Source organism: Equus caballus, chromosome 5, assembly GCF_041296265.1.
Source record: "Equus caballus isolate H_3958 breed thoroughbred chromosome 5, TB-T2T, whole genome shotgun sequence".
Taxonomy (NCBI): domain Eukaryota; kingdom Metazoa; phylum Chordata; class Mammalia; order Perissodactyla; family Equidae; genus Equus; species Equus caballus.
Genome location: NC_091688.1, coordinates 102,361,101 through 102,388,576, shown reverse-complemented (window position 1 = coordinate 102,388,576; position 27,476 = coordinate 102,361,101). Strand labels below are relative to the sequence as shown.

Sequence of the window (27,476 nt, the reverse complement as noted above, 5' to 3'; positions counted from 1 at the left end):
CATTCTGTCGCTTGCTCTTTCACTGTCTTGATGGTATCTTTTGCAGCATAAGAGTTTTATGAAGTCTAATATATCTGTTTTTTCTTTTGTTGCTTGTGCTTTTAGTGTCATATCTAAGAAACCGTATGTAACCAAAGGTCATGAAGATTTACTCATGTTTTCTTTTAAGAGCTGTATGGTTTTAGTTCCTTTCTTTCGGTCACTGATTCATTTTGAGTTAATTTTTGTGGATGGTGTGAGGAGGAGTTCAGCTTTATTCACTTTTCCAGCACTAGTGAACTGTGTTGGCACCCTGGTTGAAAATCACCCATCCTACATGTAAGGGTTTGTTTCTGGACCTTCAGTTCTGTTCCACTGATCCATGATGTCTCTCCTTATGTTGGTACCACTGCTTGGTTACTGTAGCTTTGTAGTTAGTTTTGAAATTGAAAATCTAAGTCTTCCAACTTTGTTCTTCCTTTTCAAGATTGTTGATTGTTTTAGCTATTGTATATGTCCCTTGTATTTCCATATTACTTTTAGGCTTAGCTTGGAAATTTCTCCAAAAATTTTGATAGCGGTTGCTTTCAATCTATATATCAATTTGTGGAGTATTGCTATCTTAAGATTTAGTCTTCCAAACCTGCAAACATAGGATACATTTCCATTTACTTATTCTTTAATTTCCTTTAACAATGTTCTGTAGTTTTCAGCGTACAAGTCTTGTATTTCTTTTGTTAAATTTATTTCTAGGTATTTTATTCTGTATGTTGCTTTTGTAAATGGAAATTTTTTTTTTTGCTGAGGAAGATTTGCCCTGAGCTAACATCTGTGCCAATCTTCCTCTTTTTGTATATGGGTCCCCGCCACAGCATGGCCACTGATGAGTGGTGTAGGTCTGCGCCTGGGAATTGAACCCAGGCCGCCAAAGCGGAGCGCACTGAACTTAACCACTAGGCCACCAGGGCTGGCCCTGGAATTGTTTTCTTAATTTCATTTTCATAATGTTCATTGCTACTATATACAGATAAAACTGATTTTTTTTATATTGAACTTGTATTCTGTGCTGTTTTAGTGGATTCCTTCTGATTTTCTATATATAATATCATGTCATCTGCAAGTCAGGATAGTTCTTCTTCCTTTCCAATCTGGATGCCTTTTCTTTCTTTTTCTTGCCTCATTATCCTGGCTGGAACCTCCAGTACAATGTTGAATACAAGTGGCAAGAGCGGACATCTTCTCTTCTTCCTGATTTTAGAGGGAGAGCATCCAGTCTTTCATTGTTAACTATGACGATAGCGGTGGGGTGTTTTTAGGTGGCCTTTATTCGGTTAGGAAGTTCTCTTTTATTCCTAGTTTGTGAATATTTTTATCACGAAAAGGTGTTGGATTTTGTCAAATGCTTTTCCAGTGTCTAATGATACGGTCACGTGTTTTCCCTTCATTCTATTAATATGCTGTATTACACTGACTGCTCTTCGGATGTTGAACTAATCTTGCATTCTTGGGCTGAGTCCCCCTTGATCATGACGTGTGATCCTTTTTATACGCCCCTGGCTTGGGTTTGCCAGTATTTTGTAGATGACTTTTGCACCTATATTCCTAAGGGTCTGCAGTTTTCTTTTCTGGTGATGTCTTTGTCTTGTTCTGGTGTGAGGGTCAACACTTGCCTTATGGAATGAGTTGGGGAGCTATTCCCTTCCTACTTTTTGGAAGAGTTTGTGAAGGACTGTTAATTCTTCTGTAAACATCAGCTTTGATTCACCAGTGATGCCGTCTGGGCCTGGGCCTCTCTTTGAGGGAGTTTAAAAATGATTAATTCAATCTCTTTACTTGTTAAGGTCTATTCAGACTTTCTGTATTGCTTGAGACGGTTTCAGGTGTGTCTTTCTAACTTGTCCATTTCCTCTGTTACATCATTTGTTGGCACACAGTTGTTCACAGCATCTCTCACCATCCTTCATTTTTAGGTTTGGTAAGGAATGCTGGCCTCTTCTCACTCCTGATTTGGGGAATTTGTGCTTTCTCTCTTCCTTGGTCTGTCTAGGTAAAGTTTGTTGGTTTCATCGATATTTCTACAGAACCAACTTTTGATCAGTGATTCTTCTCTATTGTTTTTATGTTTTCTATTTCATTGATTTTGGCTCTAATTTTATGATACCTTTTCTCATGCTTGCTTTAGGTTTGGTTTACTCTAATTTCTTAAAGCTCAAGGTCAGGTGATTGATTTGAAACCTTTTTCCATTTTTATATAGGCATTCAAACCTACAAATCCCCCTGTGCCATGTTCAAGCAGCATTCCATTCCATAAATTTTGACATATATATGTTTTTTAACTTAGAAATATAGTCCATTTCCATTGTGCTATCTTCTTTGGTTCATGAATTATTTAGAAATTTTTTGTTCAGTTTCCAAATATTTGGGGATTTCCCAGATTTCTTCCTGTTTTTGTTTTCTAGTTTAATTCCAATGTGTTTGGAGGACATACTTTGTATTATTTTGGTATTTTCAAATATATTGACTTTGTTTTATGTTAATTTCTCCTTCAATTTTGAAGGGTATTTTTCCTAGAAACAGAATTGTCTTTTTCTTTCAGCAATTTGAATGTCATCCATCCCACTGCCTTGGGCCCTCCATGTTTTCTGATGAGAAATCAGTTATTAATCTTACTGAGGATAGCTTATATGTTTTTCAGGTTTTAGATTCTTAGATATCCAATTCGAGATATTAAGGAGCACTTGGCTATATGAGTCTGGTGTTAGGGGAGAGGTCCAGGCTGGAGATGGTAATTTGAGTCTTCAGCATATAGACTGGAATTAAAGTCACGTCACTGGATGAGCTCACCAAAGGGGAGAGTATGGATTAAGAAGACTGAGCTCTCAGCCATGCAATACTACAGTGCGCAGAGGAAGAGGACATGGGAGGATTAACCAGTGAGCTGGGAGGAAACCAGGCGAGTATGGGGCCATGGAAGCCAAGTGAAGGGAGTGTTTCAAGGTGATGGGAGTCACGTGCTTCTTCAAATGCTGCTGAGATCAAGTGAGGCAGTAAGAACTGACCGTTGGATTTAGCACAGTGGAGGCCATCATACAGGGCAGTTTTGTTGGAGTGACTGGGGTGAAAGCCTGACTGGTGGGGGCTCATGGGGGAATGGGAGGAGAACTGGCTGCAGGTTACAGGCCACTCTTCTGGGAAACTTTGCCCTAAATAGGAGCAGACAAGTGGGGTAAAGCTGGAGTTTGCGGAGGAATTTTAGCTTGTCTCAACACTGATTCAAGATTAGGACATTTCAGTCAGTCTCATATTTCTTAAGTTTAAAACTTTTGATTTCACTTCAGAAATTTTCACTCCCCACAAGGTCTGACTCGGGGACTTTCCCTCTGGAGGACACTTGCAGCCTGATTTCACGTTTGGGAGCCTTTCTGGCTCCTGTCCTTCCCACTCTGCCATCTGGCACTGTCTCTCCAGGTCTTACCAGTCCTGCCATAGTACAGCAGTGAAAGCATCTTGCAGGGTTCCTGTGACGTCCCCTCCTTCATGAAAGTCACTGACTTCCTTCTCACTGCTCGCTTTCCACATTCACTGAAGCAGCTTCTGTGCACCTCTGTACTGGGGTGGGGGCGGGTCTAATGCGTAAGCTCTGGCTGGTCCTTGTCTTAAAGAGGCTCACAGTCTGGAGCTAAACTGTCCAGTCCGGTAGCCACTGGACACATGTGGATATTTAAATATAGTAAAATAAAATTAAAAATCCAGCTCCTCAGTCGCAGCAGGCATTTCAAATGCTCAGGAGCCACACGTGGTTGGCAGCTCCTCTTCTGGACTGCACAGAGAGAGAACGTTTCCATCACTGCGGACAGTGGGCTGGTCTCAGAAGACACCAGCAGCTACACAGTGACGATAAATGCGATCATTATTGTTACTGTTCATTTTGGCATTTAATAAAATGTGACTTTGTGATTTTAACTAGCTTGTGCATTTCCCTGATTAAATGGAAAACTCTGAGGCCAGAGGACTGCGTTTTCTCTCATTTGCCCCACCATGCTTTACTGCGAGGTTAGCTCATTGAAAGCTTTCAGTGAGCATGAAATGGAATTTTCCATATGGCATGGAAAACTTCCATAGATGGACTTGTAGGTTAGCTTAGAATTTTATATGCTGCAGGGACACAGGCCCTGGAGCATGCTGCCTGACGCTGCCTGGCAGTGGGATCTCTCCCACCTCCTTTCCTCAGCGCCTGGTGTATGAAGGATGGGACAGGCTGTCCGGCTTTGGAGAGCTTTCAGAAGCGCTGAGGCCCTCCCCAGGAACGATTTACCTGGTCTGGGGTGTGGCCTGGGCATTGAGATTTCTAACCTCCCCAGCTGGTTCTAACACGCGGCCTCAGCTGAGATCCACCAGTGGAAGAAAGTGGACCCCTGACCCTCGCCTGCAGCTCTGCCCATTTACAGCTATAAGTCAGTGTGACCAGTACATCGCAATCTCGTCTTTTATACTACTCATGAATCCTTTTTTTCCCCTTATAGTTTATCATCTCAGTAATCACTATGGTCCTTTTGACCCTGATGACTGTCACACTGGATCCTCCTCAGAAACTGCCGGACTTATTTTCTGTACTGGTGAGTTCGGTGTCCTGCTTGAACTTCCTGTTCTTCTTGGTCTACTTTAACATTATAGTCATGTGGGATTCCAAAGATGGAAGAAATCAGAAGAAAATCCACTAGCTCTGTCCGCAAATGTGAAAACGTTAACAGTGCTAAAAGGTTTTGTGAACTTTTGCTGTGTGTAAATCATCATTTTGAGAATCATGGACTTATATAAGAGATGGTGACAAGTCACTGTTGCCTATGCAAAATAAATGTATATGGGACCAAAGCCAAGGGAGACTTTTATTTCTATTGAGTGGTCAAGAGATATTGTCATTTTATTAATATTCACAGTTATTCAAGTGCGAAAATAAGAGAAAAATGTCCTTAATACAGTGTTTACTTAGGAAATATACTCTAAGTTGTTGTCTTGAAAAAAACCTGCAAATACAGTGAGCTTACTGGGAGAATTTAGCTCTGTCTTTTTAAAGAAGATCACTAATTTTGGTATTCAAATTTGGTTTTCCCTACATTTTAGAATGCAAGAAATGTGTACTTCATTCTTTAGCTACTGTATCTCAGGGATTAAATTTGTGATAATCTTTTTAATTACTGCGAAGGCAATTTAAACCACGTAAGTTTGAACATGCCTTATTACATGTGCAAATTTGAGTTTCTTTTTAACAAGGCAGAGAGATTAAACCATGTTCTTATTTATTTCCAAGAATCCTGATTTACTTGAATGCAATTAAACAATGAATTTTCCTGAATTTAAATCTGAATAGTTTGAATGAAGTCTTCTTCCTTACTCATGATCACTCCTTCTAAACTTCCAGGATCGTCCTGTTAGATGGCTTTATGCAGGATTTCATCCTTCTGTTCTTTTGTGTTATGACCTGGTTCAAAGTTGCCATTGAGTCATGTCATGCTCCATGTTAACTTGGCCCTATGGATACTGTATCGCTCTCTATTCACACAAGCCCATCTTTACTATAGTATTCAATGGGTAAAAATGATGTATTATATCCACGTTGTACTTTTTCATGTACTGTTTATTTAGTCTCTGTAATAAAAATAAAACATTTTCCCATCAACCTTTTTTTTTTGAGGAAGATTAGCACTGAGCTAACATCTGCCAATCCTCCTCTTTTGCTGAGGAAAACTGGCCCTGAGCTAACATCCGTGCCCATCTTCCTGTACTTTATATGTGGGACGCCTACCACAGCATGGTGTGCCAAGAGGTGCCATGTCCGCACCCAGGATTCAAACTGGCAAACCCCGGGCCGCCAAAGCAGGACGTACACTTAACCACTCTGCCACCGGGCCCTCCTCTCAACCTATCTTCTTAATGAATATATTTGTTTCATAAGATGGCCATTAAAGCATATTAACTAAATGGTGGTATATATATTTATTTTAAAACAACGCAAGCCGAACATAGACATACACAAAGATAATTTGGTTCTAGACATGGACAGCGACATGCTGATGCAGGAAGGTATGTGTTTCTAAGCTTGATAAAGGAAGTGGGTTTAGACAAAGCAAAAACTCAAGAAGTATTTCTTTCTCAAAGCAAATGTGCATAAAGACTCAAAGGGCAGGTCAGCACAGAAACGCAGCCTTGAGTCGCTGCCGAATCAGCAGGAACACTGGTGTCCACGGCCACCATCTGTAATCGCTGGGCCCAGCTGTCAGCATCCTGGCTCGCTGGGATAGTCTTACTGTTTTATTTTTTGTAATAGCATACTCGTGTTGAACACAGGGTGCCAATTTAACCCAATGATTAGGAAGTTCTAACTTCTAAATAACTGGAATAGAGAAACGTTATTTGTAAATAAAAGTATTACATAAACAGTAAAAGGAATGCACTCATTCAAGATATAGGTAAATTCTGCAAGTGAAAGCACATTTTCCAGATGTTTTAATCTAATCACACTGAGTGACACTGCAGCTTTTACAGAGACTGTAGCAAATATAAGTGTCTCTTGTAGCTATTAGAAACCAGTTTCAGAAGAGTCCACTTTGAACTCTGAGGGATTAGGTTCCAAAATACAAAAAAATGTCCAGCGACGAGTTATGATCACAGAAACAGGCAATTCCAAAGTACTTCTCTCAGCTACACTCAGGATTATAGGAATGTTTTAATATAATGAGATTTAGGTTATGCAAAGATATTAAAAATTTCTCACTTTGTTCACAATTATACCTGTCAAAAAATGAATGCTTCTAAGTTATTTTTAAGTTCATTTTAGAGGGAAGGCGGTTTCTGAGAAATGCAGTTTTCTCTTGTCAATAAACTCAGGTTTGCTTCTTAAAATGAAGAGAGTAGGGTGTATGCTCATGTATCAGATATGAGGCATACAGCAGTCACTTTCCCTCCGGGCCTTAGGGAGGGGAGGAAAATCCCCGATGTAGCATTCTGTCCAAATGATAAACCACAGCTGAGTGAGGGAAACATTTACAAAAGTCACGGCAGCCAGCGGGGCCGCTCTGTTCTAGAGAAGGCGGGAGAGATGGATAGGACGCGACGAAATAATGGCTGGAGTAACACAACGGCTTCAAGTCTCAATTGGTCTCTTCTGCGATGTTCATTGGAAGATCAGGGTTAGGGTATCCCCCGCTTCTGCCGTGCCCTCCCCGCCCCACATAAACATTAGTTTTGTGTGTGGATCTTTCTGCTTTGTCCTTCATGTGGCCTCCAAGGGTGATAAAGCGAGAGTCATCTGATCTACAGTGAGGAGAACTGGGAAATGATTCTTAGCAGACCCAGCTGTTCTGCAAGGCAAAAGCTTAGTAGATCAAGAGGGCAAACATACGGTAACCAATTTAATAGCATTAAGCACATAGCTCCATAACTTGGATTACATATAGAACAATCTACTCCTTAACCTATTTCCTGACTGATGCAGGTTTCTTTGTATGTTTTGGCTTACATTCTAAGGTTAGTTTTCAATGCTAGAACTGAAAGGAATTATGCTTTTGAGTTGTCCTACTGTAAGAACTGTATCATAAAGTATTAATATTCTGCAGGTTATCTTAAAAGTCTTATTTAAATAATACCAATAAAATCATTAGTGAAGGCAAGGAGGTTTAACTGTTAACTGGGTTACTGTTTAGTATCTATGTCATTCAAATTAAGTTTTTTAAAAATCATTTTCATTTTAAGAAGTGAATCTGAAAGTTCTCTAAATGGAAAATTAGGTATTTTCAACCTTAATTTGTTAAACTTTGTTTCAGATTTTCATATAGTATTTTTATTTTCATGTTACAGTGAATTAAATGACACGGTCACATCTTATAAATTTTGTTGACAACGCAAGTACTGAGGGAGTAGCATTTTTTCCCTGTATAAACAGTCAAAGAAAAGTATAGAAGTTTTAAAAAACCATGTTATCAAGTTATAACACATTCTGTAATTTCCTCTGCCCTTTATTTTCTGACAGCACAAGCATGATGATACAAAACACCATAGCAAAATAGAAATTAATGCTTCAAAATAATCTGGAGAGGATCACATACAGCCCCATAAGAAAGGTCTTTTCTTTAAGTTCAGTAGTCTGTGTAGTTCAGTTTAAATGTCTGTACTGAAAAACGTATTCCAATAGTTTACAAAAGGAGATGTGAAAATTTTAACTTTGAAAATACTTTCTCCCTATGAGCATAGGAATAACTAGAGTCTAAAAACCCTCATTCCTGAGATAGCGGCTACACAATGAACTTCTACATACATTTTTAAAAATTTAAAGCAGAGTCTAAATAATGCGCAATACACATCTGGGGCTTTAAATGGGCAGACTGGTACCTAACGCTCCCAGCATCAGCTTTATCCTGGGCTTTAAAGCATTCAGCCTGCCCAGGCGCCAGGGCGTCAGCGCCTGACCAAGTCTCCACAAAGGCTCCAGGACAGGCGTGTGCGGCACAGAGAGAGTCAGGAGCCTCTTCCACAGGAGAGGGTCAAGAAGAAATGGATTATTTACACTGAGATTACCTACTGGTGTGTGTAGAAAGTTTAAATTAGCTGCAAGAAATTTTATCTAGACATGCACCTGCCTAGTGCTATGATCTGGTATTTACTGGGCAGATTAATTACAGACATTTCTTCTGTTCCTTTCAATGCGATCAGGCAGATGCAGGAGTTGTTCATAGTGGGTGCATTTCTTCTAAATGCCTGTAGGATATAAAAGAGGATTATTAAACCATCAAGAATTAGTTTCCAACTTAACATACATCTCATACATAAGAAATTATTCCAACCCATTTACTGTGTAACTTGGTACCGCGTTTAGACGCTGGTAATCTCTCATTTGCTTATCTGCGCTTCTACGCAAGACTCACCCCCACAAACAATTGTCACCATGACTACTCCAGCACAGCACGCTCCACTCCACGCGAAGACAGATCTTGAGATCTGAGGGAGCCGCAGAACCCCAACATGGCCCACGGAGACACGAAACCTACATGCCTGAAGGGCCTTCTAGCAGGTGTCTCCTCCAACAGCTGCCCCCCCAAGAGAGACAGTCTTCACTGACACTCCTCCTCAGAGTCCCCCGGGACTGGGTGGTGGTAGAAGTTCTCGTCTGTCTGGCCTTAGGACCCTCGTGAGAGAGGACGCCTTTGAGGAAAGCGGCCCTTGGCAATGATGGCACATGTTCTCACAGGGCAGGGGGACGGAGCCCTCCTGAAGCACCCCTTCCTTGCTTACACGGGCACCTGGGAAGAAGCAATGCATGGTAGGCCCCTGTGGTCCCCTAGTCACGAGAGTCCACGTATGTTGTTCTGCTCCAGGAGAAGACAGGTTGCCACCCTGCAGCCAACTTTTGCCAGCTCTCGTTTGAGTCTGGCCTGAGTTCCTAGAGAAGATTTTAAGCACGCAAGTGTTCCCTCAGTGTCCTTACTGGTTACTGACACCGAGTCATCAGAAGCAACCATACCAGAGAGGAAAGGAAGACTACCATTTGTTAACTAGTGACTATGGGGAGGCAGTAATTAAGCTAATTATTTTGTATAATCCCACACAGTAAGTACTGTCGGTCCCATTTGATAATTGCAGCCAGTCAGCTGAGCAGGTAGTGGAGCTGGTGCTGGGCATCTAGTCCAGATCCCGTCCTCTGTTACAGCGCCAGGCCCTGCAGAGGGGTTTCACCAACTAATCACAGCTGCTGGGAGAACTGAGTTGAGAAAGACTCTGAGGCTAAATTCAGGAGCCAGCAAAAAACAAGCTTTGCTCACTGTGATGTCCCGCCCAGCCCCAGGGCAGGGAGCGCGGTCTGCTGTCTCCACCGCCACACTGGCTCCGGAGATGACGTCTCAGAACACGGCGAAAGGCGACTGGGACACAGGTGCAGTTCCTGAGCAGGACTGTGACGGGGTCCACCCTTCCCATGGCAGCTGTATTGCTTCTAACGTGTTTTGGGTTGTTACTTCCCTGATCTTCTCTGCCGGTGCCCTTCTGCCTATCGAGTGAATCTGAACTGACGAGGCTGGAGGTCAGCAGTGCTGACCACGTGGCCGGAGCCCCTTCAGTCGTTCTGCTTCCTGCCTTTTGTTCATGTTGTTCTCTCTGCCGAGTATGTCGACACAGACCATCAAAGTTACCTGTCTTCAAATTCTAGCTTCCTAGGAAAGTGCTAAGCTTCCATCTGTAGGGTCTGGGGGCCTGTCAGAGCTCCCGCAAAGTGGACACACTTGAACTGACGTTAAGGTCATGAGCCCTTAATAATGACGTGATGGCTCCCTCCTGAGGTGACGGACGTCCATCGTGCTCCTACACTCCTCGCATTCTTCCTTGGGCTTTTAGAGAGGAAGGTCAACTCCCCAGTCTGAAGAGGAAGGAACTGCTGCCACCGCGCTCACTCTCCACGCCCCTGAAGAGTGACAAAGTCCAGAACACCGCCATGTCCTCCCGCAGTGGGACCTGTCCCTGTTCTTTCACAGCGCCCTCCCCACTATCTGGCTCCCTTTCACTGTCTGCTCACAAGTGCAACGGCCTTTGTGCTTCATGATCTCACGTAAGGAGACCAGCCCATTCTCTCTCCCTCGCCTGCAACCAAGCCCAGAGGCGGGTCTGTGGTCCTCGCACTGTAGAGGCACATGGGCCTGGGGTCTATTTCAAAGGTCCAGCTTTCTGCTCAGGTTCAGCAGAGCACACGGAGTTCAAGATTTCAATTCAAAGCAGGAGAGAGCAGGTTCCACCTCTGCCTTAGGGACAATGCACATTAGTTACCCCGAGCCGCTACCAGAGGGCCCGCCATGTCAGAGGTTATCATTCCACCACTACGCGAGTGAACACTTTGATCCTCACTGGAATCATAATCCTTTTCTGTACTTGCTATTGGCCAGAACCCTGGAAGGAAGAAGGGTCTGAACTTGTCCCCCACTGTCATAGCTTGTCTTGTATTATTTTTGTTTCATGTATATAATAGAAATCTTGTGTCCTTAGCTTGATTACTAGGTTTCAACAGGTTGACATTATGCCCAGTGCTCTGTTTACACTTTTGTTAACCAAGTGATTTTCCCATGTTGTTTCTAGATGAAGTATCCCAGTATCCCCTGCAAACATTAGCCAGAACCATGCTTCTTCTCTCCCCTCCCCTTTGGCTGGTCTTCGTATTATCTGTGGCCTATGGGTTGCTGTCTCCCCTACTCACAGTCTCTCTTATTCCAACATTATTTTACAGAGGCTTTGCCTCTTAAAGGCTCTGGGAGTGAATTTGTGTGGGGCGGTGCCCCCACTGAACAATACGGGTCACAGAAGTGAGTGCAGGAGGTGATGTGCAGACGGAGAACCTGGATGCAGTGGTGTCAGGAGCACTAGGATTGTCAGAGGACAAAATCAGGGAGCTTAATACCCTCCTTAGTCACACCCCTCGGGCAGCTACGACACACGCACAAAGGAAGAGCAACGGGAGAAGGTGGAAGAGCCTGATCCGAGGAAGCCCACTGTGAGTGCGTTAGAAGCAGGTTGTGAAGTGGCAAAACGTTGATGCTGATGGGGGAAAAGGTTCGCCAAGCCGAGGAGACAAGGACAAAGAAAGGAAATGAGGAAGGCACTTTCTGAGGAATGCATCTGCAGAACGGCAAGTGATCTGGAGTGGCGGAGGCACAGGGCAGACGAAGGGAAGCTGCGATGGGAACACCGTGGAGAGAGCCCCTCTAAAGCACAATCTGTCACACAGGACCGCTGTAGGGAAGGGGCAGGAAGGCCGGTCCCAGTGGAGACGCCAGTCATTGGATGAGCGGCAGTGAGGGAGTAACTAGCGCCGGGCGTGGAGAGGGAAGGGCACGTCTTTCAAAGCGATGTGACCTGGGGGCAGTTTGGGTGTGGAGACAAAAAGACAGAATTTTGAGGTTTTGAGCCTTATCCCTGGATGAATGTTAATCCCTAGAAAGGTCAAATGAAAAACAATTTTGGGGGGAAATGATGAAACCAGCATACTTGGGGGACAATGTTTGGCAGCGGAGATTGTCGGTTTACAGCTCGGGGGGAGGGGCACAAATAGATCTGGAAACTACTGCCCCAAGGCGAGAACTGAAGTCAAGGGAGGGGATGAGACCACGAAGAAAGTGCCCGCCGGGAGAGACAGCGCAGTCAAAGAAGCCGGGACGCGCCTCCGAGGGAAGCCGGGCTTCCTCTGCGCTGCTTCCCACTACCGGACGCTGACCGGTGCCAACCTTAATTCTCTCAAGTTTCTTGAAAGTGTTATTCAAATTGAAGACTTGAAGAACACTGCTAACACGTGACGCCCTTTACTGGAATTCTTGAACACGAAGCTATCCTCAGTACTCTAAGTTCCTCAAAACATCCCTACGGAGACTGTCAGGCACCGATGGTGTGGACCTGCGAGTACTATTCACCATTGCCCCCTGCACTTGTCTGTTGGAGCCCCGCGGGTCAGAAACTTCCTAAACTGTGTGCCGCTCCCATGGACGAACGTGTGCGTGGGAGTGCACGCGCGCTCTCCTTCCTCCGGACGGGCTCCAACACCTCGGCCGGGGGAGGCCTGGCGCTGCTGATGCTGCAGGGAGCGGGCGGGGCAGAGCCTGGCGCCAGACACTCAGGTTAGCCCCCCGGCTCCCTCTCCTAGGTGATTCTGAGACAGGGACTCAACCTCTTTGTGCCTCAGTTTCCTCACCTATAAAATAAAGATGACAACTGTGTCTACTCCACGTAACGCGGTGTGTACCAAGCACAGGCACTCTGAACGTGCTCCGTAAACACGCGCTACTACTACCAGCTACCATGTGCTGTGTACAACAGAACATTTTAATGAACGAAAGGGACACAATTTTCTATAGAAGATGCTTTGCAAATATTTTAAGAACAGCTGGTCTGTTGGGAAGCTAATATTAATCATTTGAGATACCATTTCCAAAGAAATGTATTTTCAGGATAGAATAGAATTCTTTCGTTTTGTATTAATTTTCTTCTAAGAGACAGCAAGCAACATCTGGTTAGCTTCTGAGAACCTCACTACTGATGCCACTAAGTCTGGGTTGGTGCTGGTTCTTCGTGTGACCCATCAGTTCCAGGGGCCCCGAGCACGACTATCCACCATGACTCACGCTTCCAGCTCACACATTACAATAAGCGATTGAGAAAGACAGCATTTTTACTTGTATGGCTGAAGCCACAGGAACTGTTTTGAAGGTGCGCCTAATTAATATGTAATTATTTACTCAATTCAGCACATTTACAAATTCAGAGACTTATATCTTGTTTGGTCAGGCGTGCTGTATAGAAACTATAACCCAGCTGTCAGGATCTAGTCAGCTGTTTATCTAAAGTAGCTCAATTAAGGACCCTCTTTATACCCACGTAAAAATACGCCCTCTCTGAGTCTGAAGCTGGCGGGCCGGCTCAACAGTGTTCTTCTCTGTCAGCGTCTAACTCACAGATCTTGTCAGACTGCCCTCCTATTGTTTAAAAGAACAGATTAAATAGAATTTCAACTGAAGCTCCAAAGCTCATGTCCCTAGTTTCTTTATAGACAGACAGCACCAAATTTGGTCAATACAATTTTTCCATGTGAAAAAACTGAAATTTAGCAAGGCTCAACTTAATTAGAAAGGTGAAATAGTACCTCAGTTTAAAATGGCTTTCAGGAATTCATAGCTGTCGAGATGACGTAACTCTATATGAAAGAAAACAGACTTTTTTCAGAAAACAGATTAAAGTAAGTGGTCACAGTGTATGATGCAGAATAAATGTTGAATCAAAATGAAATTAAAATAAAGAACCTAAACATAAAGTTTTATTTTACATTATAAATAGCAGTTTTGGGGCTATAAATTATCATCTCAACATCCCACCAATTTGCCTGATTCTGTTTCAGAATGTACATTACAAAGATTTAGGATGGGAGCCAGCGTGGTGGTGCAGTGGTTAAGTCTGCATGCTCTGCTTCAGTGGCCCAGGATTTGCAGGCTCAGATCCTGGGCACGAACCCATAAACCGCTCATCAAGCCATGCTGTGGTGGTGACCCACATACAAACTAGAGGAAGACTGGCATAGTTGTTAGCTCAGGGCCAATCTTCCTCAAGCAAAAAAAGGACAAAGATTGGCAACAGATATTAGTTCAGGGCCAATTTTCCTCACCAAAAAAAAAAAATAAATAAATAAAATAATTTAGGATGAAAACTGTCAAGAAATTTATTATTATAACATATGCTTATGCTCTATCATAATTATTTGTCTTCTGTGCTAGATTCTATAATCCTGAGGGTGGGCTATGCTGGTCTGGTTCATAGGGTTTCCTCAACGCTGGAACACTGCCTGGCCCACAGTAGGCACTCAAACAAATATTAACTAAACAAGCCATGTAAGAAGATAGCAACGTACAAGTATTTGAAAATATTTAAATAATTCCTTTAGAACATCCTTCGAGGGCCCATTTGTTTTATTCCCTCACGCACATGCCCTGGGAACCTTCTCTCCAGCTTCCACACCAGGCTCTAGGCTGCAGGGAGAGAGGAGACTGTCTGCTGGCCCAGGAGGCCCTGTACCCAGATGGTCACCACCCGCAACGCCACTCCTACACGGCACACGTACGCACATTCAGGCAAGGGGTGGAGGAGCCTTGGGGATGAAGCAGTTCCGCTTTGCTTGGGCGAGCTGGGGAGAGCCTCGCAGAGGTCGTGACACCCGAGGCTGACCTTAGGGAATGAGCAGGAAGGAGTCTGGCAGACAGAGAAGGAAGAAAGCCATCCAGGGAGAGAGGCAGCAGAGAGAGATCCAGAGGGCTGAGGCCTGTGGTATAAGCAAGGTGGATTCCTCCTATCTGAGGTCTGAGCCAGAGGAAAGGTCACCTAATATTTACTTATTCCACAAGTCTTGCTTTCAACTGTGTAATTAGCTACATAACTATAAACATCTATCTTTATTGTGATATATATGTGTTTAAAACATGCAAACCACTTAGAGCATTTATCTAGCTCTTTTTTGAGGGGCTTTTCCGACTAAGAGTTAAAATGGAAAAAACAACGTTCACCTGTCAGGTGACATAAAACCAATTTCTACTAAATGTGCCAGAATAATTTTTTTCCACCTCAAGAACAGTTAGTCTTCAGTCTGTTCATTACTGTCTTTTTATAGTATTTTTATTTAATAAAACCTATTAAGACTACCATACAAATCTCTTTACTTATGCTTTTATCTTTTAGCTGATCAATTTTTATATTGCTGACATCCCTTCTTCACCATTTGCTCATTTAAAAATTCATAGTATGTGAGCTATGTCTCTGGAGAAAATGTCTATAAAATTTGTTGCAGCTGGCAAATGTGTATGAGTCAGTGATAGCACATGACTAAATGCTTCACAGAAAATAAAATTTGTTTCTGTAGTAAGCAGAACTGTTTAAATGTTATTTATTTTTATGTTTCAAAGAAAATATATAGTGAAGTGCTGCATTGATTTAATACGCAGCAATGTCTGTGTACACGCTGTAGAAGGAAAATTTATGAAACCTTTGCACAACTCCTTTAATTGAATTTTCCAAATCTCTCACCACACACAAATAATCAATATCTTCTGCAGAGAAAACCAGTCAGAATTATTACAGTCTTTCGTTTCAATTTTGTTGTCATCAGCACATACAGAGCACCTGGATATTTGTAATGTCTGATGGGAAGTTATTTACACCTCTTAGACACGTAATTGCTATTAAGGGAGTTCAAATCTATGGTTTAAAGTGGTTTTTTTTTTACTGATTATTTAAAAGATAAAAATCATCATACTTCTAATAAAGTATAAAAAAATTTAAATCATGGAAGAAATTATTCAAAAGGCTTTGAACAGTAATAAACCAGTTTGTTTTCCCTTAAATCCTAGCCAAGTCCCTAGTAAGCAGTTGAAATGTATGCCCAAACAGTGATGAACAGTGTACAACAAGAGCATCCGCGTCACCAGGACAGGCAGCCCCAGGGACTGTGTCCGCGACGGCAGGTCCTCATGGAGGGCTGAGGACTACAGCTGTACGTCAATGTCTATTTGTGTCCCCAAAACTAATTCTTTATTTTTTATCTCCAGATAAGCCAAGAATGTTAAAGTATAAGGGGAAATTTTGGTTGTTTCTCCTAAAACTCATCATGTCTAAACTTCAAACCTCTGTGCTTTTAAAACTGAAGTATTTATTTGAAAAAAGATACTAATGTTAAGATATAACAGAAAAAACTAAAGGGTAGTAGTCTTCTTGGATTATTTAGCTGATCTGATGAATCCTTTTTCAAGACTGAGTGGGCAAAGAACAACATAGTTTTAAGTTAAAAAATACTTCAGTGGGTGGTTAGAATGAAAAGGCAATATCACACCATTTTATAGTCTTAGAACAAACGGAGTTTCAGATTTGCCCTGAAGTCCAAGAATTTGAAAACTTTAAAATCCTATAATCAAGATGAATTTTACAATGTAAGAACATTAGCTAAAGAAAATAGGAACATTATAGTTTGTGCTTTTCTTTTTAAGGCCACAGCTAGAAATTCTGAAATATTTTATACGACAAACAGCTGAAACACTCAACTTTTTTGAACAATGTGAAGTTCAGATGGTTGCATTTCATTTAAAATATGCATACTGCAACCTACACAATTATTCTCAAAACAGATAAAATATGTTTTGGACTGAAGCTAAGTGTCTAGATTTCATATCTTGGCAAGTGCTCTACAATTTGCTTACATTCTTTTCAAAAACATTTTGTTTACTGGAAGTACTAGTCATAGACAAACAATGATGGTATTTTCTAATATCTCTAGAAAAAATGAAAATACTAAGTACTATATAATGCCATCTATTGACTCAGGAATATTTGTATCAAGTTGTTTTAAGAAGAGGTTGATTATGTAAAATAAATAAATTTCATGCCTTACCATGTGATGATAATGTGACATTCCATCTGTATCAACCCATTGAATGATCATATGTTTTAAATCTTCAGCATAACAAATTAAAAATAATTATGAAAATTCACATCCAAATCTAACTGAAAAGGAACCTTTCATTTCATGATTTTTCTAACAGTCATAAAGCCAATATTATTAAGAAAAGTGAAGTTAGGCTTACTTCCTAAGTAACTGAAGAAAAAAGCTTTCCTTTGTTTAAGAAATCTGTACGTGGCAGAAGAGATCCTCTCTTATTCACACTCTCCACCAAGGCATTCCCTGATTTGCAAGTTCTCCTGAAAATTATGAAAATCCCAGTGTACCTTTTCATGTTATTGTGTATGTTTTAAATTTCCCTTGAGTAAGTTATAGAAAGCCTTAAGAATGTGTGTCAGATGTCTAGTCATTTAAAACTCTCCCTGCCTGTGATGAAGACCGCAGCTGACGCTGAGCAAACCAGCACTGAAGTGAGGAAACACACAGAAGAGAGGACAGGGGGCCCGACAGCATCACTGCTAGAACTCTCCTGGGACTGTCTGCCTCAACTGTTCTGGGACAATTTTATAAGAATTTGAAGGAAAGGAAAAAGAATCTGAAGGACACTCTTTTGACAGTGCAACAAGTAATTTGTTTCTTCTCATTTTCATAATTACCTAACAAAACAAATCTAATGCATATTATAGGGCTGACTTTTATATTATATAATTTCTAAGATTATGAAGATTCCCAAAACATTTTAAAGTGTAAACAATTCTAGGTAACAGGACAGTAAAAGAGTAAAGTTGAAATTTCTATAAAAAGCTGAAGGCTTCATCCCCAAATAAGAAACATAAAGCAAATTAGTTTGAGATGTCAAAAAAATTAGCAAAGTCCTCTTAAAATGAATGTATGAATAGAAGCAGGTGAAAGTTATTAGCTTAGCAATTAAAAAACCTACCTATACATACGCATGTGTTGGTGTGCATCATCTTTAACAAAAAAAAACCCACATCAAAAATTAAAAGTACACATATTAGGAACCAGAGAAAGAGGAGGGAAAAGGACTCAGTAAAAATATATAGCTCCAACTCAAATTATAAAGAAAATAAGCTTCAATCTATTTTTCAGGCAACATTACTTTTAAAAAATTAGTTGAAAGCTAATGAAGATCTGAACACCTCAGGAAATACAAAGACCTAATGCAGATCTTGCCAAGAAACAGCAACGGAAGACAACTCACATATTCTAATATATACAGTATATGCTAATACACAGCACTCAATATACAGATGTTATATATTTTATACATCTTAACTCGGTTAAACCACCAAACTATCAATGCTTATTAGAAACTCTGAAACATGATTTAGTGGCACAGTCTCCCACAGGCAGGAACACACACTCAGTCTTTAGGGAAAACCTGGTAATGGGCAGTCAGTTTCAATGCCTAAAATACTAGACAATGGTTGTAAGGCTGATCATGCACAAACACACAACGGTAACTGAAAGGAGATGACTTTTAACACAAGGAATATAACTTTAATGTCTTCATGAATGTTTAGGGAAGGAAACAACATTTTTGCAAATTTTTTTCCATTAATTATTAACAGTGACAATTCACTTATTTGTTCTACAATTTTTCCTTCCTCATTTCTCAAAACCGTTGGCAAAAGCGAACTAAGTAAAGCCTAATTGTAATTAGTTCTAGGAAATTACAGATTAAAGAAGAAAATCACACCATCGGTATAGAATATATAGAAGAAAGATTTCCTCTAGTTGGGAAACAATACACATTCCGATTTCCCATTAGGATCCTCTAAAACTTGTCGAGTTAGGAGAGGTCTGAAACCCAGCTACACATGACAGTCAAGGTCGGAGCACAGGAGAGAGGAGAAGCAAGCCTTTTCTCAGAAAGAGCCACCTTCCTCTTCTTACATTCTTGGGATTACAACGGAGGTCAGCTGCTCAACTGACTAGCTCAGGAAGCCTGCCCAGCGCCCTGCCACCTGAGCTTCGGAGGCCTCCTGCCACGGCTGCTGCCAACCACGACCCAGCTGGCCTTGGGAACTGACCAGCAGGGAACCCCAGCACGTCCACTGCAGCCTCAGCGCTGGCTTGTTAGAGATCCCGAACACAGGCTAACGACTAGATTGCTGAACCAGTTTCAGTCATGCCTCATGTCTGAATCTGAACGCTGCAATGACTGGGTGGTTTCATTTGTTTTAGGAAGAGGCAATGTGGAATAACGAAAAGACCATATTTTTTGAGGTCCAAGTGGTCTTTCATTGGAATGCTTGTTCTGACACTTAAGTGGCAGTGTCTTTGGGCAAGTTACTTAACATTTCTTGTGTCTTTGCTCCTTATCTATGATGACAATGATAATAGCCATCTTGCAGTGTTGCTGCAAAGATCTGCTGATCCTAGTGTTGGAAACTTAGTAATTATTGGTCCTCAATAAATGGTAGTCATTGATACTCAAAAATAGTAGACTAAAACATGGCTATCATTTCAAGGCCTACCTCTGTTTCCAGAGATTGCTAAATGGCATTTATGTCAGTAATACTAAAATGACCTCTCAAGTTGGTTTAAAGGTTTTAATGTTTTACAGTCCATGATTATTTTGGCTTACTGAGGTGTGGATGTGCTTGTGTTATGGGAACTTAAAATCTGCTAATTCAGTTTCCCATTCTGTGAAATGCTCAGAGGCATAAGAGTTCACAGGAGATCAAACGTCATTAATGATCTGAAAGTTTTCAGAGTACTGATTACAAAGTAGCTTTTTATTCTTTGTGTATCCTTCTAATTCACCATTAAAAGCGGCTGTATATTCATGCATTGTTGCCCCATTTGTCTGTATTCTCAAAAAGGACATTTAATAAAATGACAAAATTTAAATCTTAAACTGAAAATTGTATTTCAAAAGATATTTAAAAAGTTCAACCATCAGGGCGGTTGATCTCATTAGACATGGTCTGCTAAATGCAATATGAGGTTTTCAAATGAGATTTGTGGTCTTTTAAAAGAACAAATTAAAAAAGGACTCATGATGACTGGTTTTAAACGGTGAAATCAGATGAAAGGATCTCTTTATATAACAAATTAAAACACAACTCTTTACCTTTGTTAGGAAGTCCTGAACTCTTCTTTTCAAACAGCTTTTGTTTTGTTGCTTTCGTCACTAAAAGAAAAAAAGAACCTCATGTTAAGAATTAACATGGACTATGTGAATAATTGCTCATCTTGGAAGAAACAACTTCATGAGGAAAAATAATTCGGAGTAATACATATTTATAGGTATCAAGCACAAATTGCAACATCTTACTATATCTTAAAGAATGAACACTATGTAAAAAAAACCTAATACATTTCCCAGGTACATTCTTTCCTTTCACATTCAAGATTCCCTGAGATGACACATCCTCGTGAAAGACAGGTGGCTTCTCATTCTTTCAACAAGACTTCTATCCCATGTCCAGTAGTGACGTATATAAAGAAGTCTATCAAATTTAAATTTGGGAAAAATGAATAGATTTATCTCTAAAATTAAAAATGCTAAAATATATATCTAAGTTTGCAAACAAGGAACAGAGAGACACCATTGAAAACTCATAAATTTTTCTTACTTAGTTCTTTCGTTTTCTGCATTTCTCTTAAGAAACACGATGCACGGGAGATACCAAGCAGATTTTCAAGCTCTCTACTGCCCTCCAAAGCCTGAAAGAAAGCCATCTTGACTGAGTTAAGGATGTTCTCCACAAACAACAGTAGGGATAAGGCCAGCAGAGACACAGGGCACTGTCTGCTTTATCTAAAACATGTAAACTCCACAGCAGGAGATCTAACTTTTTCTGGTAGGTCAACTACTGCAAGCCTTAAAATGTCTGAAGAAAAACAATTTATTAACTAAAAAGACTAAATATAATCTACAAATTTAAAGGTGAGAAAGCCAGAGATTACTAAAGTATTATGGTTAATTAATGTTCATATAAGAAAAGAAATTCTCATGAAAAGTAAATTAAACATATCCCCTGCAAATTCGTTCCTGAACTCAATTCTTCAATCTGCGGCTTCTCTCCTATTCTCCTTTTTCAGATGGGGTAGTAGAAGTATGAAAAAGTATATGCCAAAAAGAAGCAAACCTGTATACTACTTAAATTTTGCATTATTTCCATGATTTCTTCTGATGATTTCTCAACTTTAGATAGCAACACCATGAATCTATGAATGAAGAAAAAAATAATATTTAGCAAGATCAAGCATTTAAACATGGCAAGTCATTTTCAGAGCTTCAATTCTTTTTAAAGGATCCTAGATTCTGTTTTCTAATCTTTTCTTTACACTTTTCCAAGTGGCAGAGTAAGCACTCCTCCCCCATCTTTTGGCCCTTTCCAAACAAAATATGCATGTCAACCATCCTGTCTTGGGGTCTCACTTTCCCTCAGCCCCAGCGAGTGGTGGGAGGGAGGAAGCTGGCTTGCTCCTTTCTTCACAATTCCACTTGGAGAACAGTGGTATGCCACCATCTCCTTATTTAACTTGACCTAAGTCTACGAATCACTGTTACCCAGTAATTTCTTTTTAATAAAAAATAAGTTTTACAGCTTTAATATATTTCACTGTGAAAAAGATACAAACACACTCTTTTAAACTTGAAAATAAAGAAAAACTTCTCTTGTAACCCTACCTTCTACACACATTCCTAGTTAGCATGTAACATTCTGGAAAAATTCTTTTAGGTTTTTTTTTTCCCCCTAACATTTCTATAACTTTATATCATACTTTCCTTCCTTAATATAACATTACATATATATTTTTTTGCCACAATATCCACAGGTCTACAATTTTAAAGGCTGTACAATACTGTAACCAGTAAACATACCAAAGATGATTTAACCATTCCCTTATTGCTGTAATTTTAGTTTCTTTTCCAATTTTAAGGTCTCATAGCTGTATATGATAATCTATACCAGTGCAGTCTAATAGAAATATAATACAAGCCACATATGTAATTTAAAATGTCCTAGTAGCCACATTAAAAGCAAAAAGAAATAGGTGAACTTAATTTTAATAATATATTTTATTTAATCCAATATATCCAAAGTACTATCATTTCAACATGTAATCAATATAAAAATTACTCATATTTTATATTTTCAAAATCCAGTGTGTACTTTACACTCATAGCACATCTCATTTCAGACTAGTCACATTTCAAATGACCATTAGCTATGTGTGTCTGGCTAGTGACTACTGTTTCAGAGAGCACAAATCTATAATATCGATTTTATGAGAGAAACTAGAAATCCTATTTAAACGCTTTTCAAAATCACATTGGTGTTATCTATTAACATTCCTGCAGAATACATTTCTCAAGTTCATTGTGTTGCAAAATTTCAAAGGTACAGTTAGTTGCTCCTTCTTTCAAGTTGGTGAGTGAAGGAATCATGAGTGGGTGCCATGCGTATTTTATAGAACACTAGTCTTTTCTTACACAGATTTGCCTCCAGCTGGACTAAACTGGGTCACACCCTTCATCTCATAACGAACCCTGTCAACTGCTGATGTTGACGGTACGGCACCCAGCGGCCCCGTGACTGCCGCCAGTCCACGGCACTCTCCAGGATTTAATCAGACCCTGTGTTATGCCGAAGACTACTGTAGCACCACTGAAGAAATCTCAAACCCTGGTCTTCCTTGAACGGACCTCCTCTTTGTTCATCAGTAGAATAAAAATCCAGCATCCTCTTTTTTCAGTATCTAGCATTTTAAAAGTGTCGGGGTTAGTCCTCTAAGATACTTTTAAAAAGAAACTATGATCCAGTTGGTCTGGCACACCAAAAAGTTGTTCAAGTCTTGACTTTTTTTGCCAGATTACCTTTTCTTAGGGCAGATTCTTATGGTATGTTAACTATGAATAGCTCCCTCCTTGAGAAAGTCGCATGCCCCAAATTCAGGATTTTCGGTGCATTTTCCAATTTGCTTAGAAAATTCTCACTGTGAAATTCAGAGTTCTCTCATTTTCCCCAAAGAGAAAGTTGTATTATTCTGAAGAACAATAGAAATTAGATGATCGAGTCAAATAAAATCTATGGGAGGAATGTACCCATTCATTACGCTTTTAATTTCTTCCATATTAATTTCTTCAGTCTCAAGTAAGTCAAACGTAATGTGACTTTCAAAACTATCATTCTGCTCCAGTTCTGGGTTTTTCCTATCTTAACTGCTTTCAAGTGTTTTCCATTCTTAGCTTCAAATTTAGCTTCATCATTTTCCTCTTCTCAATAAAGTTCCTCAGATGTATTCCGAGGGGAGAACAAAAAGAACAAAGAGAAACTGTCCTTAAATTGGCGGTTCTAACCAAAAATGACTGATGCAGGTGATCAGCAGGCATTAACCCAGCTCGCAGGGCCATCCCGGATGTGGAAGGAGGGAGTGGGAGGAGGGGAGCAGCTAAGAAAGCAGCCCAGAGATTTCTTCGAGAGTCCCAAGCACACATCCCATGGTGCCTGCTACACTGACCGTGAAGACATTGTGGATACAGCGCAAGAAGAGGCGAAACCTCTAAAACTCATGATAATGGCCTTTAGAGATCCAGATGTCTCCTTTCTGTAACTTCCAATAACTTGACACCCGTGTTCCTCACCAAATTGTACGTTCCATGAAGGCCACAGCGTCTACTTTATTTACCGTTACAACCCGAGTTACCTGGCATGGTGTCTGTAGTACAGTAGGTACCCAATAAATATGATGAATCAATAAACAGAATCAAAAAGACCTGGTCCAGCAACCATCCATCCCTAGATCCAAGTGAAATATGCTCATCTTCCAGGTTTCTCTTTTTTACCTCCTTTCAATCACAGGATTCGTGGCTCATCAATTCAGTTACATCGCTGAGGAAGTCGGGCAGAGGAGACCCCCGTCAAAGGGAAGAAGCTCCATTCACGCGATGAGGAAGTCCTGGGGATCTGACGCAGCGTGGTGGCTGCGGTTAACAATACTGTGTTGTATACCTGAAGTTTGCTGAGAGAGTAGATCTAAAGCATTCTCACCACCAAAAAGAAGGAAACTATGTGAGGTGATGGACGTGCTAATTAATCTGGTTGTGGTAATTATTTCACAATGTATACACATATCAAATCATCACATTATATACTTTATACAATTTGTCAATTATACTTCAGTAAAGCAGGGAACATGTTTTTTAAAAAAGGAAGTTAATTAGCTCAGCCTCTTAAGCTTCTGCCATGCACACGTCTTTCTAATGCGTGATCCTGGGTTTCCTGCCTATTTGTTTTCTTCTCTCCTGGCCTGAGCCATGGGTGCTATAGAAATCATAGAGTAGCACTGATGGTCAATATCACAAGTATATGATTTTGGTGGGCCCCTGATGCTGCTTAACTCACTTTTTACTTAATATAATAAATATTCTTTCACAAACCATTACTCAAAATAATGGTCTGACCCACTCTCTACTCCTCCGCAGTGAAAGTAGGCTCACATGCAGATTTCCGCCTTACCAGTCTACCAATGCTATACTCTCAAGGCTACAAATGAACTCTTAATCAATTCCAGGACTGAAAATCTATCTGAAAGTCACTGTCTGTGCGAGACTGTATTTTTATAAAATCTCAAGAAACGTGAGTTACATGTACACAACAGGGTAGAATCCCCAGGTTTTTCTTTATCCTCACAATACCATGTCTGACACAGAAAAAGGTCATAGGTCACTGAGCCGCTATCTCACTCTATCTAAATTGATTATTTTGGATGATGATAGCTGGATTATAACAATGAAATATATTGCTAACATTTTTTTGAGCTCTTTCTACGTTTAAGGCTCTGTATGTGTTACTTTACAAGCTATATCTTATTTAATCTTTAATACAACTCTTTGTGGTAAACACGATGTCTGTTTTACAGATACAGAAACTGAAGCACAAAGAACGTATTTAATTATTCAGGGTCACACAGTAGGGGGCACAGTCGGGACTTGAACCCTTGTGTTCCTATCCACTACACAATATTTCCCCACGGTGTAACTCACCACTGGCATGAGAATTCCTTGGTGAGACGGTTAAAAATGCAAATTACCAGGCTGCAGTCAAGGTCTATGAATCAAGAATAGATGGGGCCTAGAAATATGTATTTCCAGGTGATTCCTAGCACATCAAAATTAATTAAAAGCATTTTCTCTGAAGAAATACTGGTTAAATAAAAAAAAAAATGTGGACAATAAAAATAATTTGATGCTTTGTCAAAAAAAATTTTTTTCCTGTGTTTAGGTCTATTTATTCCATTATATTCTCAAAGGCTTTCACAGAAAGGTTTTCTTTAGCTGTTTTTTTATTCTTTAAAAATTTTTCCTTATTGTGGCAAAATATACGTAACATAAAATTTGCCATTTTAACCATTTTAAAGTGCACAATTTAGTGGTATTAATTATACTTCCATGTTGTACAACCATCAACACTATCTATTTCCAAAACTTTTCCATTACCACAAACTCACTCTGTAACATTAAGCAATAACTCTCAGCCTCTGGTAATCTCTAAATTAGTCTCTTTGAATCTGTTCATTCTAGATATTGCATATCACTGGAATTGTGCAGTATTTGTTTTTTGCATCTGGCTTATTTCATTTAGCATATGTTTTCAAGCTCATCATGTTGTAGCATGCCAGAACTTTGTTCCTTTTTAGGACTGAATAACTTAGGTATGTGGTGTGAGGTAGGGGTCCAACTTCATTCTTTTGCACACAGAAATCCCGTTGTCTCAGCAGCACTTGTTGAAGAGACTATTCTTTCCTCATTAAACGGACTTGGCACTCTTGTCAACAATCAGTTGGCCACAGATGCATGGGTTTATTTTTGGATTCTCAATTCTATTCCATTGGTCTATATATCTACCCTCATGTCAGTACCATATTGTTTTGATTACTGTAGCTTTGTGGTAAGTTTGAAATCAGGAAATGTGAGTCCTCTGACTTTGTTTTTCTTTTTCAAGATTGTTTTGGCTATTTAGGGTTGCTTGCAGTTTTTTTTTAATTGAAATGTATTTGACATATAACACTGTATAAATTTGAGGTGCACAACACGTTAATTTGATAGATTACACACTGTAATAGGATTGCCATGGCAGTGATCTCTAGCTCCTCTATCATGTTACAGAGTTCTCATTTCTCTTCAGTGGATGGAATAATTAAGTTCTAGTCTCTTAGCATGTTTGCTGATTACACTACAATGCTGTTGTCTGTATTCACTGTCCTGTGCATTAGATTTCTAAAGCTTAGTCAATTCTCGTTTCAAGTTTGTACCTTAAAGAATGTCTGTCCTGTGCCCTCACCCTATCTCCAGGTAACCACCATTTTACTGTTTTTATGAGTTTGTTTTTTTAGATTTCATATATAAGTGACATCTCACTTAGCATAAAGTCCTCAATGTCCATTCATGCAGTTTCATATGAATTCAAGGATAGGCTTTCCCTTTTCTGCAAAAAATACTGTTGGAATTTGGATAGGCATTACAATAAATTAGTAGATCACTTTGGGTAGAGGCACTGACATCCTAACGATATTAAATCTTCCTGCCCATGAACACGGGATGTCTTTCCATTTATTTAGATCCTCTTTAATTTCTCTCAGCAGTGCTTTGCAGTTTCGTGTACAAGTCTTTTACCTCTTTAGTTAAATTTATATGCAGCTATTTTATTCTTTTAGATGCTACTATAAATGGAATTGCTTCCTTAATTTTCTTTTTAAAGTGTTCATTGCAGGTGTATAGAAACACAACTGATTTTTGTGTGTTGATCTTGTACTCTGCAATTTTGCTGACTTTATTAACTCTAGCAGCTTCTTGTGTGTTTTTCAGGATTTTCTATGTAGGATCATGTCATATGCAAATAGAGAGAGTTTTATTTCCTTTAAATTGGATGCCTTTTATTTCTTTTTCCTGTCTAACTGCCCTGGCTAGAATTTCCAATAAAATGTTGATTACCAGCAGTGAAAGTGGGCACACCTGTCTTGTTACTGATATTTGAGGGAAAGTTTTCATTCTTCCACATCAAAAATTTTCAACAGTTGAAAATAAGTCTCTCATAAATATTAGTTTCCCTCTTAGTCTCTGCTCACATACAGAACACAGGCATAACTATCTTCATCCTAAGTTTCTGATAAACATTTTCAACTAACTCACCCCCAGAGACCCTCATCCAAGCAGAAAGTGATCCATAGGTCACTATTCTTGCTGCATGATTGAATACTTAAAATACAGTAAAGGGAAACTCATAATTCTGAACAGTGGTTGTCACAATCAAATTGTATATATAAAAAACAAAAAACAAAACCCAGTTGTCATAACTCATTACTATTAAAAAGGTTTCATTTGGATTATTATAGAAATAAAAAAAATCTAAGAAAGTTACTCTTCTGCCTACAAGAGAATAAACCAGTGATTAAAAATAAACTTTACACAACACGGGGGATCCTTGTGGTGATGAGACTGTTCTGTACCTTCACTGTGATGGCAGATACATGAACTACACAGGAGATAACGCTGCACAGAACT

The 27,476-nt window shown here is 40.0% G+C and overlaps 2 protein-coding genes across 26 annotated transcripts in view; one reads left to right on the top strand and one right to left on the bottom strand.

The window, feature by feature from the left end:
* Window positions 1–27,226, top strand: part of ALG6 (ALG6 alpha-1,3-glucosyltransferase) — a 72,442-nt gene extending 45,216 nt beyond the window's left edge. For 6 of the 15 annotated variants that reach the window (XM_070268930.1, XM_070268932.1, XM_070268928.1 and 3 more), the window contains one exon: window positions 4,503–5,656. In XM_070268930.1, the coding sequence (XP_070125031.1) occupies window positions 4,503–4,700 (198 nt within the window). In that variant the 3' untranslated portion in view covers window positions 4,701–5,656. The other 9 variants (XM_070268937.1, XM_070268938.1, XM_070268939.1 and 6 more) reach the window with 5 other exon arrangements.
* Window positions 5,959–27,476, bottom strand: part of ITGB3BP (integrin subunit beta 3 binding protein) — a 71,995-nt gene continuing 50,477 nt past the window's right edge. For 3 of the 11 annotated variants that reach the window (XM_014740089.3, XM_023641990.2, XM_070268943.1), the window contains 6 exons: window positions 21,055–21,133; window positions 20,539–20,629; window positions 20,034–20,093; window positions 17,874–17,904; window positions 13,643–13,693; window positions 7,790–8,730 (listed from right to left, as the gene is read on the bottom strand). In XM_014740089.3, the coding sequence (XP_014595575.2) occupies window positions 13,669–13,693; window positions 17,874–17,904; window positions 20,034–20,093; window positions 20,539–20,629; window positions 21,055–21,133 (286 nt within the window). In that variant the 3' untranslated portion in view covers window positions 7,790–8,730; window positions 13,643–13,668. Of the gene's footprint in view, window positions 8,731–13,377; window positions 13,476–13,642; window positions 13,694–17,873; window positions 17,905–20,033; window positions 20,094–20,538; window positions 20,630–21,054; window positions 21,134–27,476 lie in introns of all 11 variants that reach the window. The other 8 variants (XM_070268941.1, XM_023641991.2, XM_070268944.1 and 5 more) reach the window with 6 other exon arrangements.